The 16,560-nt window shown below is 31.3% G+C and overlaps 2 protein-coding genes across 5 annotated transcripts; one reads left to right on the plus strand and one right to left on the minus strand.

Moving 5' to 3' along the window:
* The first annotated feature begins 4,826 nt into the window (after positions 1-4,826).
* Positions 4,827-15,684, plus strand: LOC110993576 (protein yellow). Of its 4 annotated transcripts, XM_045630760.1 has the most exons (8): positions 8,358-8,495; positions 9,663-9,795; positions 10,890-11,138; positions 11,586-11,755; positions 13,081-13,245; positions 13,920-14,091; positions 14,740-14,921; positions 15,036-15,684. In XM_045630760.1, the coding sequence occupies exons 2-8, from the start codon at positions 9,744-9,746 to the stop codon at positions 15,468-15,470; spliced, it is 1,425 nt and encodes a 474-aa protein (XP_045486716.1). In that variant the 5' UTR covers positions 8,358-8,495; positions 9,663-9,743; the 3' UTR covers positions 15,471-15,684. The 4 variants fall into 4 exon arrangements, with proteins under 4 accessions (XP_022115597.1, XP_045486716.1, XP_045486717.1 ...); XM_022259905.2 differs by lacking the exons at positions 8,358-8,495; positions 9,663-9,795 and adding an exon at positions 4,827-4,934; XM_045630761.1 differs by lacking the exon at positions 9,663-9,795 and having other exon boundaries at positions 8,373-8,495.
* On the minus strand, positions 15,598-16,550 carry LOC110993579 (ATP synthase subunit O, mitochondrial-like). The gene is made up of 3 exons (XM_022259908.2): positions 16,299-16,550; positions 16,012-16,203; positions 15,598-15,938 (listed from the first exon to the last, which is right to left on the minus strand). Exons 1-3 carry the CDS (start codon positions 16,381-16,383, stop codon positions 15,598-15,600), a joined length of 618 nt encoding a protein of 205 aa, XP_022115600.2. The 5' UTR covers positions 16,384-16,550.
* Positions 16,551-16,560: the final 10 nt, after the last annotated feature.

Raw genomic sequence — 16,560 nt, forward strand, 5'->3', positions numbered from 1 at the left:
AAGTAGGATCCTCCTTCACCACGACAATGGTTCATCGCAAAATGGACAGTTGAATATTTGACTATGGCAGGTGTCCAGATAATGAGTAATCCGCCATACAGTCCTGACCCAGCGACTTTTCATTTATTCCCAAGAACTAACGATAGAATTCGAGCCCTGTATACGGTAAAAACGTAGGAAAATGCTATAGAAGAGATCCCTAAGGGAGAATGGTTTGGAGACTGCTTTTCAGTGGTTCCATCGGATGTGATAGTAGAGTGTTGAGAGGAACGGAGATTAAAACCATAAAATTATTGCCAACTTTCTACATAAAGCCGTTTTTCATTTTCTAAACATTTTCAATCATCAACCTAGGTATAATAAATTAGGTTATTTGCATCTATGATAGGTCTATAGGTACCTACTAGGAAAATTGGATCCGATTAGAAATTCATCGGAAATTTCAAAAAAGCAAATCATATGGGTATATCTAAAGACGCAACTAATATTTACCTAATGACCGATATTTAAGCAAATATTCTTTATAATGAGGGGATTACCTAGATTTTGTCCGGTTCTCGTTTGAGCCTTATCTAGGTTGTTTATTTACAAACAGGAAAATGTATTGTCCCCACGCGCTTTGGCATAGGGGCAATAGATAATAAATAGAAAGTTATTTGTCAGTCAGCCATGGACTGTAATTTTTATCCTCATAATACATTGTAACTTTTTATTTTTATCTAAGCTGTTGGCTACCTAATGAAATAGTATATATAGATGCATTGTTTTCCTATTGACTTTACATTATATAACATTGATTTAAGTTTACAGATCTTATTAACTCTTTTATTATACTTAGGGCCTGTTTCACAATGTAAGGATAAAGTACCAAATAGCTATACAACACATAAATTATTCGGAAGATAAAAGTTCCGAATTCTAAACTTCGCGTTTCAAGACAAATAGCGCTATCTGACAGTCGTGAAACGCAACAATATTGTTTATCCTACCAATAAGTAATAAATAAATAAATAAAATAAATCAGTCGCGCTACAACCTCTTTAGGTCTCGGCCTCAGATTTCTGAATCTATTTCATGATCCTTTTTAAATCTTATAGGCAAGTAGGTGATCAGCCTCCAGTGCCTGACACACGTCGTCGTGTGACAAGACATGTCGGCTTCCTCACGATGTTTTCCTTCACCGTTCGAGCAAATGTTAAATGCGCACATAGAAAATAATTCCATTGGTGCACAGCCGGGGATCGAACCTACGACCTCAGGGATGAGAGTCGCAGAGTCGCACGTTGAAACCACTAGGCCAACACTTCACAAATAAGAAATAAATAGCATTTAACTTATCTGGACATTGTGAAACAGACCCTTAATGTTTTTATTTAGTTATCTTTACTAGTCGGTTCACGGCCTTGTGTAAACATGTCATGGATAAAAATGTTTTTAATACGTCATGTTCTAGCAAAAAGAAAACATTATTAAACTAAAAACAAGGAAGGAAAGGACAATACAAGGTTTACTGACAGAACAATATATTTCACAGACTATACGAGATTATTAATTTCTAGCTCATATTTTAAACTTAAAGGGAGTCGCTGCGGAGACCAATTCATATAACTATGTAAAAATATTAGCAAATATTGATATAAGTATTGTAAATATATCGAAATTTTCGTAGGAGTTAAAATAATAGGAACCAAGTAAATAATTTTCTAACTTGTTTTCAGATGCTGTATTAGTGAAATTTTAAATTAGTCTAAGAAATGACATATTATGTTCGAGCGAACAAACTTTTACAACAGAAAATTTGTAGTAGGTACAATACAAAATTGTAGTACCTACACAATTTAAGATAATTATAGACGCAATTTTGGTATATTCTCAGGCATTATACTTATTTTATATTCGTATTCTCATTCTATATATCTATTTCACACACACACTTTTAGGGATAAAGATAATTTTAAAACGGAGTATGTTAGTTTTTTAAACCTCTGAACGCGCTAAATACAGTTTATTTGAAACTCATCAATAATTATGAATTATGAGTTTGAGGGTTGGTCTAAGTTACAGGATTTTTAAGAGTTTAACCCTTCTTACCATGCAATGCTAATAATTATATGATAATATAATAAAGATATATCGGTATATTGTCTACTATTCACAGTCATGTATTGTTTGATTCTTATCAGACAATATATGACCATATATAGATATATATTTAATTCATAGATAATAATTTAAACTGAAACTAATGCGGAAACAAATAACTTCGTGGTCAGAACTTGAAATTCTACTTTTGAAATAAAATAGTTAAAGTGCAACCTGCTATAAATTTTAATGTTCTATTTAAGTGTATATAAGTATATAAGAGAATAGGAATGAGGCAATATATGAAATAATTTAATACATTATTTAAAATTTTATGTGCGAAAACCACCTTACTATGAAATCACATACCTCACCTTATTCTTGATCAAAGAGAAGAAGGGTTATAATACAAATAAGCACTTTTTTTTGAATTCTACATAAAAATAAATGAAATGATTCATTTCGTTGGTATAGTTTTGCTTTTGCGTTTTAAACATGCATAATGCCATCTGTTGGTTAAAACTATAATTAATATAAAATCATGAATTTAAACAGTTGCTGTTTATGTTATATACGACTGTTCTTGTAATTAATTCCGTTAATACTGTTTTATTTGAGTATTTTAAAGATGTAGACTCGGTTTGTCGAAGTTAGTCCCAGTCGTAGGCTTACTGCATATACATACATGCATAGCGCGATAATACTTTTCTGCCCTAAACTTAGTGATATTGTCAAACAAACCCTTACCTTACAGGCAGAAAGAACTGGGAAAACTAGGAAAGCCTCTGCTTGAAGACACCTTGTACTGGTACGTGTGTGAAATCGGTGGTGTGTGTTGGGCACCGAAGGCTGATCACTTAAGGTTGCCCATAAGAAAAAAATATTTATTTATTTTATTTTTATTTTTACATTTAGGTACAGAAACAGAAAACAGATAGTTATTACACACTAAACAACATTTGAAAATCTCAAACCCAATTACATCTGTACACAGCATTTTACACTAAATATCAACCACACATACTATACTAAACTCAATGACAAAAAAGAAAAAAAATTCTATAAAATATATATATATATATATAGGAATATATATTAATTATATTACACGAAAGAGTTTATGTATGAGATTTTTGGACGTTATAAAAATATTATTAACAGTGATATGACACTAAAGTGTCAAACCATAAAACATTTTTCAAGATAAGAGGATAGACAATGTAGAAATAGCGCGCATTTAGTATTAAAATGTTGTAATTTACTTCAATAGATTATTGTTTTATTTTTACATCCGCTCATTGTTTATTGTTTTATTTTGACCATCAGCTGGTGCAAGTCCATTGGTTTGTATTTGTTGTTACTGTTGCGTGGTTTTTATGTGCAAAAGCGGAAAAAATCTATACATAAATTAAAAGCTAAATTTTAGAATAATATTTAAAAATAACAAATCAGTGAAAGGATTCAAAAAAAATATGTTTAAAGTACATTTTTTTCAAGGAGTTCTTAATTTTTTATTTTTCATGGAAAGTTACATGCACGTGAAGGTGATTGTATATTTAAATATATCTTTATGAGTACTTAAATATGACCTAAAAATGCTAATTAGCGAGTTGTTTTTTTTAAGATATATATTTGAAAGCTTTTAGAACTTCCGTGTGTGTATTTATATAACAATAAATGAAAGGTTTGTTGTATTTCATTAAGTTAAAGTTACGTCAAGTACTAAGTCCATTTAAGGAGTGTGTGTTTTGTGTTGTGGTCGTAATTAACTCTTATTACATATTTACACTTCACTCCGGCTTGGTTATAGGAATAATAATAATAATGGCTTTGGTTCTCGCGAATACAATCAAAAATTTTGAACGGGAAGATCAAGTTAATAATAGTCAAATAAATTTAGACTTACCTGGATTTTTCGCCACGTTTAAAAAACTACCGTAGAATACGTTAACATTTATAGACGACTGAAATAATTATACTTCCGTCCACACCTCTTTTTTATTTATTATAATCACGATCATGTCACTATTAATAAAATTGTAATTAGCATTTCAGTATTTAATATTCTAAATACTTGTAGCAAATATAAGTTATCTACCCGGTAAAACATAAAATCAGATTAAATAAGTAATATTAAATTTAAAAAAAAACGTTTGGTAAAAGGTAATTCAAACTAAATAAAAAAACTTGACAATGAAATGATGGAATCTGTTCCTATAACTGCCTTCTCCAAACATGTCATTAATGTTAATTCAATATGGATTTCCCCAACCAGTTATCAGTCAATATGGCTACGGTCAATGCCATCTTCATTGAAAATCTTAAAAATAATTTACATACATTACGATGTCTATTTAGTTAAAGATATAAGCAATATTTGGTAAAACTTATCGCATATTCTTACAAACGTTGTGTAATTATAATGATTGGCAAGCAATAATTATAGTTTTTAGTTGCGACCACGCTTAGTAATTTATGTAAAATTAAATTTAATGTGGAGTAGTTCCCAAACCTACAATCGTTTTCTTATGCAAACGATGTAGTAGTTAATTTCAGGACGAGTTCAGCAAAAATAAAAATGACTGTCACACAGTGAGTAATTAATTCAAAAACAATAGTCGAATACGTTTTATGTCTATTGAAAATATATTCACGTTCAAATGCTATATAATAATGCACTTTCAAATCAGCGATAATATTTAATAATTATTATAAAGCCATATATATTGGGCTTGAAATAATCATTTTGATTTCACAACAGTACGGAGTCGTCTTCCGAACGAGATACTCGTTTTGTTACTATGTTTTAATAACGATTAAATCTTAGTGTCATAGTGAAACATAACATTAAGGTATGTTTTTTCCGTTTTTACGGCTGAGGTCGTTTCATTTATGGAAGTTTTGAATGGAGTATAAACACGATTGTATAGACAAACATATTGCAACCGGATGCAAAAGATTTTTGTTATTTAATTGGATAAATTATAATGGTAAAGATTTTACTAAAAATTAAATTTTAACTGAGATCAAAATTGACATTTCACGCCACATTTTAAATGTGAAATGTCATATTTAATTTTAATTCGCTTATGACCTATTCATAAATAGGTCATAATCAATTTAAATGGCATATTCAAAACCAGTTTAAGTTAAGTTTAATTTTTTATGAATAATATAATGTTAGTATTTGGTAAATGCCACGTATATAAAAAAGCGTTAACTTCAAAAAGATTTTCTTAACTTTTAATTAGTTTAAATCAGTAAACGGGAACTGTAATACCGTTCTCAAGTTGTTGTAAGATTAGCAAATTGAAAAATCCAGTTAAATAAATTACATGTGTATATCTTCTACATTGATAAATTCCGATCCTCATTAACTTGTGTTAAATTTTAACCTCCAAATTTACATTGGCTATTTTAAGATGCCTTATTGATAATCTAAATACGACAACTGCTTGATACTCCATAAATTTACAACTAAAATAATTTACTGATACTAATTATTTGAAATTGGCTTTAGAAGGACTATTTGTAAAACAACCTAATTTCTATCAACACAAACCAAGTAAGCCATCACGATACATACATAAAGTACATTGATGATGTTATCGAACATATAACAAATATGTTTTTTTATATAAAAGTTCATAAATTGTTAATTTTTGTATTACACTAGCATTTAGCGTTTACATGAAAAGTTATTCTCAGAATTTTCATATTAACTGAAGAACTAACTCAGAAGAATGATGAGTTAACAAATCATTCATACTATGATCATCAATCCCTAATTTTTCTAATAATTGTTTTATCCTAGTAGAAATCAATAATTTAAACCTTGGATTAATATGTTATAATATCTATTAATTACAACTAAATTACAACATTACGGCGAACATAAATTGAGTATTAATGCTGTCTGGGTTCTATTATACTTATCAATGAAGCAAAAAACACAAATCAACTCCATAGAAAGCTATTGATGGAAATAGCGGTGAAAATAAATGAAAGTCAATATTGGTCATGGTACCATGAAAAGTAACTAGCTAAGGTCTAATTATTAATTCCCGCAACATCGACTCAGTCAGCCTTTCTTTTTTTTTTTTTTAAATCTTGCTTCACGGTATTGATTTCTTATATTTACCTATATTATATTTTAAAGCATACCTTACCATACCAACCCGGCAAACATTTTGACATGAACTTATTTCTAGTAAAAGCTTTTTTAGTTTAATAAATAGGGGTTGATCGTAGATAACATTAAGGGCTGTCATACAAAATAAAAAATTAAGGGTTGGACCACCGTTAACATTTAGGGAGATGGAAAATAGATGTTGTTGGATTTGCAGACCTAACTAACTCACAAAATTTCACAAAAATCTAATAGAACCATTTCGGAGGAGTTTAGTTACAAACATTAGATTTACAATGAAACAATTTGGTTTTGCACAAAAAACAGTAGAAAATTAACCAATTTTATAGGTAATAAATTAGACGTTAAACTAAATATCCGGCGATAATAAAAACGAGTTTGTTCACGAACTGTTGATTGTAAATTACATTTTACAATCAATTGTACAATTTAAAAAAATACTAATGTAAAACACATACAAACGATGGCATACACCAGATATAGTATATAAATACCAGGCATAGGCAAACACCAGAAATAAAATGCAATATAAAAACTAAAGGTAAAACTTTAATAAGCCGTTTAAGAACATAATATTATAATCATTATATTATATCCATATTATCCTATATACATAATTTTACTATAGTTAAATAGATGGTAATATAAGACTTATCAAGAGAAACAAATAATAATTTTATTAAATACTTTTGTGATTGAATTCATTTAAATTTTTAAGACTTTTTTGTACTTACATATTTTATAATCGTAGCAATAGTACTTCGCCAATAAACACGAAACATCGAGCTATGTAAGTAATGCAAAAACGTTCCGCTTATTTCCGTTCAAAAAGTTCTATAAAACCCATTTAATATAAACCGCAACGAAACAAAAAATCTGTTTTTCAAATACAAAATATAAAAACCTAATTTACTTGTCATACACAGATGAAACGTCTTGAAAACATCCCGTAATAACAATGATAATGAGCATGGCAAGTTCAAAGTCACGATGGTAATAATGCGGTAAGCTAATCTTACGTCCGCATAAAGGGTTACCAGATACATTTTTTTATAACTAAGGAATTTATCGGCAAGTTTCTTATTGCTAGACTCTTAGCTTAAAAATTTGCACGTTTAATAGGTGACTACAGATTGCTGATTACGTACGTACTATCGTTTTACATTATAGAATTTAAAAAAAGAACCGGCGATTAAAATGTCGCGTTGTGTCGACCGCGTCTCTAGACCAATCACACTCAAGCGATCAAACTCAATCTTAATATATAGGCAACTAATTACATTATGAACATCAAAAGAAAGGATGTTTAATTGATTCTATATTTACAATTATTACCAGTTAGAAAGTCAAGAGCGTAAAGCAGGCAAGATGAATCCCAAGCATAAGAATCGTATTAAAAATAATCATCAAATTTATAAATAGCTTTATTGAGTAATTTACGTTTAAGGAGTTTTGAATTTATTCAGTGATAATTCTCTAATTTCGCTTTATAGTTTGTTGTAAAAAAGAATACAATTTCCTTATATGGAGTAATTTATTGATTCATTAGTGACTACTAATTTTTTTACGATTCACTTCAAAAAAATTGCACTCTAGACTGTATCCGATACGGTGCCTTGCCTATGCAGTGATATGACGTTTAAAGCCCATGGGATCGCGTAGATCCTACCTACCTTTATGAACTATTGTAACATTCCAAAGGGACCCCGAAAACCTCCACAAAACGTACATGCGTACGACTAGGTTTCACAATTCCTTTTGTAGTATTTGTGGTCGAATTGTTGCTGAAAATTTTATTCATTGTATGCTTATTTACTAAATGATAAAATATTTATTTGTAATAATAATAATATATGTTATTAAAACTCCTCGTTATCATATTTAAAAATAATTTAATATATATAAACTCACCTTAATCGCGTTCATAAAGTACAGTTATACACCAGCTAGATCTGGCAACCCTAACATAGAGATTAAGATGAGCAAACAATCGATGCATTCCTACCAATTATTCAAGCTATTAAATACAAGATAATACGTAGTCACGACATCTGTGGTTATTGAGAAAAGCAATGTTTTGTTTTGCAATAGCCATTATATTAGTAATTGAAGTTTTCCTGCTACGCTGACTTTTCAGTATAAGAATTCATTTCGTTGATAAGTGATACCGATAGATAGCAGACTTGTGTTCGTAATTCGAAATTTAAATTCGGTACAAGAAGTTAGAACGGTATAATTTTTGTTGCTTGCTGCGTAACATTTGGTAATGAAATAAGTATATTATGTGTCGGAATATACAAATTAATATACATATAAATATGTTTTTCATACGAAATTTGGATTTAACTTTGAGTAAAAACGCCGTTAGATTTTACCTGCCTTATTAAGGTGTTTGACAAATTTCAAACTGAAATATGTCAAAAGTTAAAACAAAAAATGTTGCAATTGGAGTCTTTGAACTGCTAAGATAATGCATTGTCGACTTATCGCTATTGTCTGCAATTTGATGTATGAAGTGGTGTCCTTGACAATATATTTTTACGTGTGACCAGTGAGTTAAAAGATTTTACAACTGATTCAAGTAAGCTTAACATTTTTAGGTTTTATACAAATTAAGACGTGTTATTGTGTATTATAGGTTTTAAAGTATCAGGCCTGATACCTACTCGTTAACTTCCAATATTAGGAGTACAGATCCCTACATTTTTGCGTGCAGTTCCGATAAATCTATCTAAATCTTAATATTACTTATTTATTTTACATTAGGATAATTACTTTGACATTCATGCCTATTTTAATACGGCTGGTGTGTTGTTTTTTTAATAATTAATCTACCTGAATTTACCACTTTCTTTGCAAATAATCGGTTTATTATATATTAATAACGACGTCGAAATTATATTTATGTCTAAATTTCTATACCTTTTAGTTACAGAATACCAGGGCTAATACTTTGATACTTAATATACTGCAATATACATATAGTACTTATTTTGATTCAAGTTCACTGTTTTACTTTCTTAAATGACCGTTTTTGACGCTATCAGGGCCTATCAACTTTAAAAATGGCCCTTGCTGTAACGGGTAGCTATAAAGCTTTGCATTCTTATTATTATTTAATATTTTATAATGGCCAGTGATCGTTTAAACTGGTATTAACCGGTTAAGTGTGAACCGTTATCCTAAAAAACGTAGACGTATTAACCGCAGATCAGGACCATGCATGGTTGAAACAGATGCTTGATTTAATAATTATTATAGTTTTTATTAAAATAATACCAGAATTCTTTACCTAAATCCGTATTTGTTGGAGATTATAAATGGTAATGGACTAATTCTACGAGTGTTATAAAAATAATGCCAGCGTAAGAATGTTCCCTTAGTGTATAAAAGTCAGTGATTTTACATTTTATCTTTATTCTGAGCGCAGGTGTTTTCTGTTAATTTGGCGTGAAGTATTTAAATAAATGGTGTATTAAGATTTGTGAACTTTGTGCTCAATTAGTGTAAAATGTCTCGGAGATACCAAAACAGGATGTGCGGTCAGCTTTTGAGTCAATATGGTAAAGTATTTTTCATGTTTTATTTAGTAAAAAAAGCATGAAAAGTCGAGAAAATGAAATTTTTAAGTAAAAATGTTATCCAAAAACAGTATTCTATATTTTCTATATTATATCTACGTATGAAAAGGTTTATAATTTATTCATTTACAGCATTGCAGCTAAATTTTAACTAGAAAATACATTATTTAATTAACAGTGATTACTACACCAGAAACCCTTTTGGAAAAAATTAACCTTCTCTGTCATGAACTACTTTATGTTATATATTATGTTGCCTTTCTTTCTTTAATATGGGGCTAAGAGTCTTGTAATATTAATCAGTTTCTACTTATTTTCGCAAAGTTATAAACATAACAATAATTTCTCTCAAGTTGACAGCCAGTTCTCCTTATAATAATTTTCTATAAATACCATTATCTGTTACAAATGCGGAAGAAGTATCTACGTTATTTTAACAATTAGCGAAAATATCGCGACAGTCAAATGACAAGTAAATTAATAACATGAACGCAACATTTAAACATTAAAAGGTCACGATGAACTTGACAGATAAAAATTAATACACAATAATTATAAAATAACAAAAGCCTTTTATTTCGGATAGTTTACATATGTACATGTATATTCCTATTACCAAAAGAGCAGTGTTGGCTTCAGCGTGCGACTCTCATACCTGAGGTCGTTGGTTCGATGATCGATCCCCGGGTGTGCAAAAAACTCCATTGACTTTCTATCTATGTGCGCATTTGACATTTGCTCGAACGGTGAAGGAAAACATCGTGAGGAAGCCCTTCGCTAAGCATCTTAGACCCAAAAAGTCGACGATGTGTATAAGGCACTGGAGGCTGATCATGTACTTGCCTATTAGATTTAAAAATGATCATGAAACATGTAGCGCCACTGATTTATTTTTTATTCCTATCACCTTATTTAATTCCAGATGTCTGTGTACCTTTTTTGGCACTTTTTTATTTAATAATATAAATAGTTAAATAGTTATATTACGCTCATTTTGGCGTAGCACAATCAGAATTACATATAAGATTAATTAAAACGAATCAACATAGAGTTTTAAATCCTTACTTCTTCTTCAGATCCCCACCTTCTAGACATTTATAAGGCTGAAATGGGTTACGGCGTTGAGCGTTTCTTCCTCCTGTCATACTGCTTGGCCTGTTGCTGGCCAGGTCTTGGTGCCAAGACAGGTCTTAGGATAGTAAGACAATGGGCGGAATTGGACTTTGTATTTCCCAGTGAAGCTGTGCAGCAGATTGCTATGGAAAGACAGTATTATATAAAAGGAAACTCCGTCCCGTTAGACGTTGACGTTCAGCATAAGAAAGGTTAGTTTTTATTTAATAATCGATCGTTGGCTTGGGATTTTTATTTATTAATATATATTGATCTCAGTTACCTTTGGTTCGATTCCTGGAGAAACAATAATAATTTTTGGTGATATAGTATATTTATGTTCTAAAGCTTAAAAAGACCAAAGATAAGCGTAATGTGTTACTTATTAAGTCATGGTTTATGGTAGTCACGGTGAAAAGTTGCAACCTTAATTACTTATTTTAATTTATTAATATATACTATTTTTTGTTATTAAGTTTAATATGTGTATGTTGTGTGGTTGATGTTTAGTGTAAAATGCCGTGTACAGATGTAATTGGGTTACAGATTTTCAAATGTTGTTTAGTGTGTAATAACTATATGTATCTAATCAATCTGTTTTCAGTTTCTGTACCTAAATGTAAAAATAAAAATAAAATAAATAAATACGATATTTGTAGGTCCAGAAAAATCCAGGATATTCATAACCATACCTCGGTTTGATATGGGACGTCCAATGACGCTAGGAACTGTAGATGATGATAGCCGTATTCGTGCTTATCCCGACTACTCCTGGCATGACAATCAGGGCCTGAACTGTGATGGAATGACTTCTGTTTTTCGTGTCGCTGTAAGTGGATTTATACTCATATTACGCAATAACGTTGCCATGGAAACGGGAATGGAATCTATGATCTACTATCCGTATGAACTGAACTATTGTTAAGGTAGTTTTGCCACCACCATTGTGTGGAACCAGCTTTCTTAACCAATACTTCAGTGGGTAAATGAAGTGTTTCCAAACCGATTAAAGCAGAGCGTACCTATTCAAAGGCTGGAAACGCATTTAAGTCCATGGCCGGTATCACTTAACATCAGGTTGGCCTGCCTATTTGCCCTCTGTGTAAAAAAAACTACATTAACCTGACACATGATAGTCATAAATAATATAGTGACGAAAATTATGTCGTGTTAATTCATAATTATGAAAATCCGTTGAGTAACAGAATTACTCACATATCTTTCAAACTGAAATAATTATCGTCGGGAATTATTTCGTCGATGTAAAAATTAAATAACTAAAAAATAGTGGGCTAATTATTTAAACTCCATGCATTCATTGGCGTAATTAAGATTAACAAAAATACATAACAATTTATATTTAGTTAGGGCAATAACCGTTGCTCACGACTGTTAAGCGTAGAGTCGTTTAAGATAACCTACATTTTCTCGCCTAATTGGTTTTTCATTTTTTCTGATAAGTTTTTGCGTAGGCTGAATTTTTAATTAAAAAATCAAGACATTCTATTTTTAAAAATTCGACCTTGTCTGTTTATAGCTTTGAAAGTAGTTTGAAAGTTTTTTATTCCTTCCTAGACAGGCTGATACTACCTTAGCTAAATACCAAAGATTACATTGTCTATGGATAATACCGGTTATACTTGTGATTAGCATATTTATTTTATGAACCAAGTAAACCACGTTAAGCGCGATAAAAGCCAACCTAAACGTAAGATAAATCTGCCTTTTTACCCTGAACATTACTCTGCTACTTTTATTGGTCCATTGAATGGGCTATATCGCTCATACAACTTACTAACATTGATGAAGATATTGTATATTTCTTGTATATCATATATATATTACAACAATCTTCCAACTTACCGTTACTGTGTTATTTCTAGGGTATATATATATATATATTTATATTGAAGGTACATATAAAGTTTCAATTTATATTTAGTTATTTTTATTTTTGTATTTTGTGGTTGCTTGTTTAATTTTCCTTTGAAGCCTTATCCAGTGCCATCATCTAGAGAAATGTGTCTACGTACCCTTACTTTCCTCAAAAAAAATCGCACGTTTAGGAACATACTTCCGAGACATATATACATAAAGATTGTAAAGGATTTCTAAGTTTTTAAATCACTTAACATATAAATACTGTCTTTATAGATAGACAAATGCCAGCGACTTTGGGTGATGGACTCAGGGAAGATAGGAGAGGCGCAGGTTTGTCAGCCTCAACTCCTTGCATTCAACCTTCATAATGACCAGCTGATATATCGTCATCGTGTCAATGCGTCAAGTTATGTTGCTTCATCACTCTTCATAACACCTGTAAGTACCGATCTTAACGTTTGGGTTTACATTAGGCATTTCAATGATTAGTTGTACTATTAAGTAGATTGACTTTGCATTATGGCTAAGTAAAAAAAATATTCTTTGAGTGTTATAGCAGAGGTTGTTGGATATGAATTAAATAATACAATGATATCTTTTTGTATTTACCATACAAAGTAAGTTATTAAAGGTCCTATGCCTGATATAAGCAAGATATATTTTTACTTCCTTCTAAATTCTAATAATCTTTCCATATATATATATATTGTAAACTTATAATTATTAAAACATAATTTTAAATTTAACCGACGTTTCGTCGGTCGGTACCGTGACCACGCACATATAATTATAATTTACAATAATACATAACTTCTTATGTTAATCTTCCCATATTTATTCATTCAGTATTGGAAAACGTAGAATAATAGTTTATATATAAAACTGCATTGACTGACGAATTTATCAAATTTACATTACGTGTCAAGACTTTTTTTGTGTAAAGTTGCATTTAAAAGTCGTGTAAACTAAATGCACCTAAAAAATTATTACATATATATTAGATAATATACAAAACAAATGCTAGAAGAATGATCAGTAAGAATGTAGTCATCTTTTCAGAGGTATTAAACAAAAGTAGAAGACTTAGTGTAAAACCTATATCTCACTTTCAGGTTGTGGACATAAAGGGGCACGGGCCAAATGACTGTTCTGGCACATTTGTGTACGTGGCCGACGTGTCTGGCTTCGGAATTCTGGTCGTTGATGTTGACAGAGACAGATCGTGGAGAGTATCACATCGTCACTTTTTCCCCTATCCATCGCATGGATCGTTCAGTATTGACGGTAATACAGTTGAACATAAGAATAGCATTCCTTAACTCTTTTATACTACTTAAGATCTGACTACAAATTCCATTGCTGAAGTTAATTCGACCGCTAAAGAAGTAACAGAAATTGGGAACTTCTGAAAGTCCTGTAAGAATATTATCGGAGTAATTCTTGAAAAATAAAAAATAAATATATATAAAATTATTTGAAAGATTCTCGGGCGTATATGAGTAATGTAGTACTTCCATATTTTCTTCATCATATTTATTAGACCATGTTGGCTTCAGCGTGCGACACTCATCCCTGAACTCGTAGGTTCGATCTCCGGCTATGTACTAATGGACTTTTTTCTATATCCGCATTTAACATTCGCTCGAACGGTGAAGGAAAACATCGTGAGGAACCCGACATGTCTTAGACCCATAAAAGTCAACGGCACTGGACGCTGATCACCTACTTGCCTATTAGATATAAAAAATGATTCAGAAATCTGAGGCCCAGACCTAAACAGGTTGTAGCGCCACTGATTATTTTTATTCATATTTATAGTAAATCTTTAATGAGAAAAGTCAAGTCAAAAGTCAACATTTATTTATTCATATAGGTAACATAATGTACTAATGAGATTTAGGAATATTTCAAAAAACTAATGTGTACTTTCAGGTGAGACCTTTGACTTGATGGACGGAGTATTTGGCTTCGCGTTATCCCCTCGTCTATCAGATGGATACCGATTCCTCTACTTCCACGCGCTTGCGTCGGTAAAAGAAAATGTCGTGCGGACCAGTGTGCTTCAGAACGATTCCTTCATCAATGATCCAAACGCTGACCCAAACTCTGTTAGCGTAAGTTCCAAAAAATCAATAAATTTTTTGTCAGTGTGTAAATTGAAGTTACGAAATAAGTTTACGCTTGTATCTTCAGAGACACTTACTATAAAAAAAGTCTATAAATTGCAGGTATTTCCAGAAGAAAGACCAAATCAATCAGCAGCTGAAGCCATGAATAAGGATGGTATTTTGTTCTTCGGTTTGATGGAACCTCCGGGAATATGGTGTTGGAATTCAGCAACAGAATACTCAACGAGAAATTTCCATCAAATCGCCATCAATAGGGAGACACTACAGTTTGCAAGTGGCGTTAAAATCGTCACTAACGTCAAAGGCGAAGAAGAGCTTTGGGTTTTAACCTCAAGCTTTCAAAGAGTGATGACCGGAACTTTAAGTTCTGATAGAATTAACTACAGAATACACGCTGAGAAGCTCCCAAATTTATTACAGAACTCGCCATGCGTGATGACCCCAAAGGACCGCGCGGTGGGTCATCATGCAAATCTGATCACACCAGACAAACCCAGACATTTTTACAAGTATGGGGCTGTAGCATTTCTTTAGAAATCCAGGCCATGTCCCATAAAATGCGAGAAGAATTCGTATTAAATCTCAACTAGCCATACCCACTTGCCCAATATTGAGTATTAAAATAGATTAATTAATTTATAAATACCATTTATTTCAAATATTAAACAGACTGTTTTAAAATATCTGTATACATTTGCACCTTTCTTGAGATGCTCATGTCAATGTGTTTGTCTTCTATACCGACTATTAAGCCGCCAACAATTGAAGAATCAACTTTTTCCGTTAGTGTAATATTCTTGCCCTTGACAAATTTCTTCAAAGCTTCCATCAGAGTTTTGCGTGTTGAATCGTCTAGGGGCTTAGCAGTAATCACTTCACATAGCGCTTCATTGCGATGTGCCACCATGACCGTAGAAAATAAAGTTATCATTCGTCTCAGCAATTTCAAACGCCCATTCTCGGCGACGATAACTAAGAAATTAATAGCTGCAGGCGGCATACCTGTGAAGTTTAAAGTAAATTAGAATAAGTATAATAGATTTGTTTATATATACAATTTAAAAGAACAAAGGACCTGCTTCTTCACCAACACCTTTCAGTAACTTCGCTTTGTCAGCTGCAGATATCATACTGGATTCTATAAAATCTATTATCTTTGGCTTCACCAGTTCTTTTTGTAAGGCTTTCAAATGTTTTTCTACTTGCTCCATTTGTTTCATCTGTAATGCGGCACTGTATAGCGCACCAACATAGCGTCCTTCAATACCTAAAAAGTACATTTTGTGTAGAAGAAAGTCAGAAACCCTCAATTCTATAAATTATGAATAATTTCAATAAAAGATTTTTAGCCAAGAATCTTACCGAAAATTGATATGGGAGGCTGCGTCGATTTCGCCACTACACACATATTTCTAACTAGCGGAAAACAAAATGAAGAGTATTTCATTTTTCAACTATAAAAAAAATTAATTATTATTTATTTTTTTATTATAGTTTTTATGTAAGACGTGAGACATATTTTGATGGCAATACGAATGTCAAAATACAACAAATACAATAGTTCAAATTGCAGCAAAAAGGACACATACCTCTGCCATCTTCATCGAACATACGCACCAAACCA

Source organism: Pieris rapae, chromosome 13, assembly GCF_905147795.1.
Source record: "Pieris rapae chromosome 13, ilPieRapa1.1, whole genome shotgun sequence".
Lineage (NCBI taxonomy): Eukaryota > Metazoa > Arthropoda > Insecta > Lepidoptera > Pieridae > Pieris > Pieris rapae.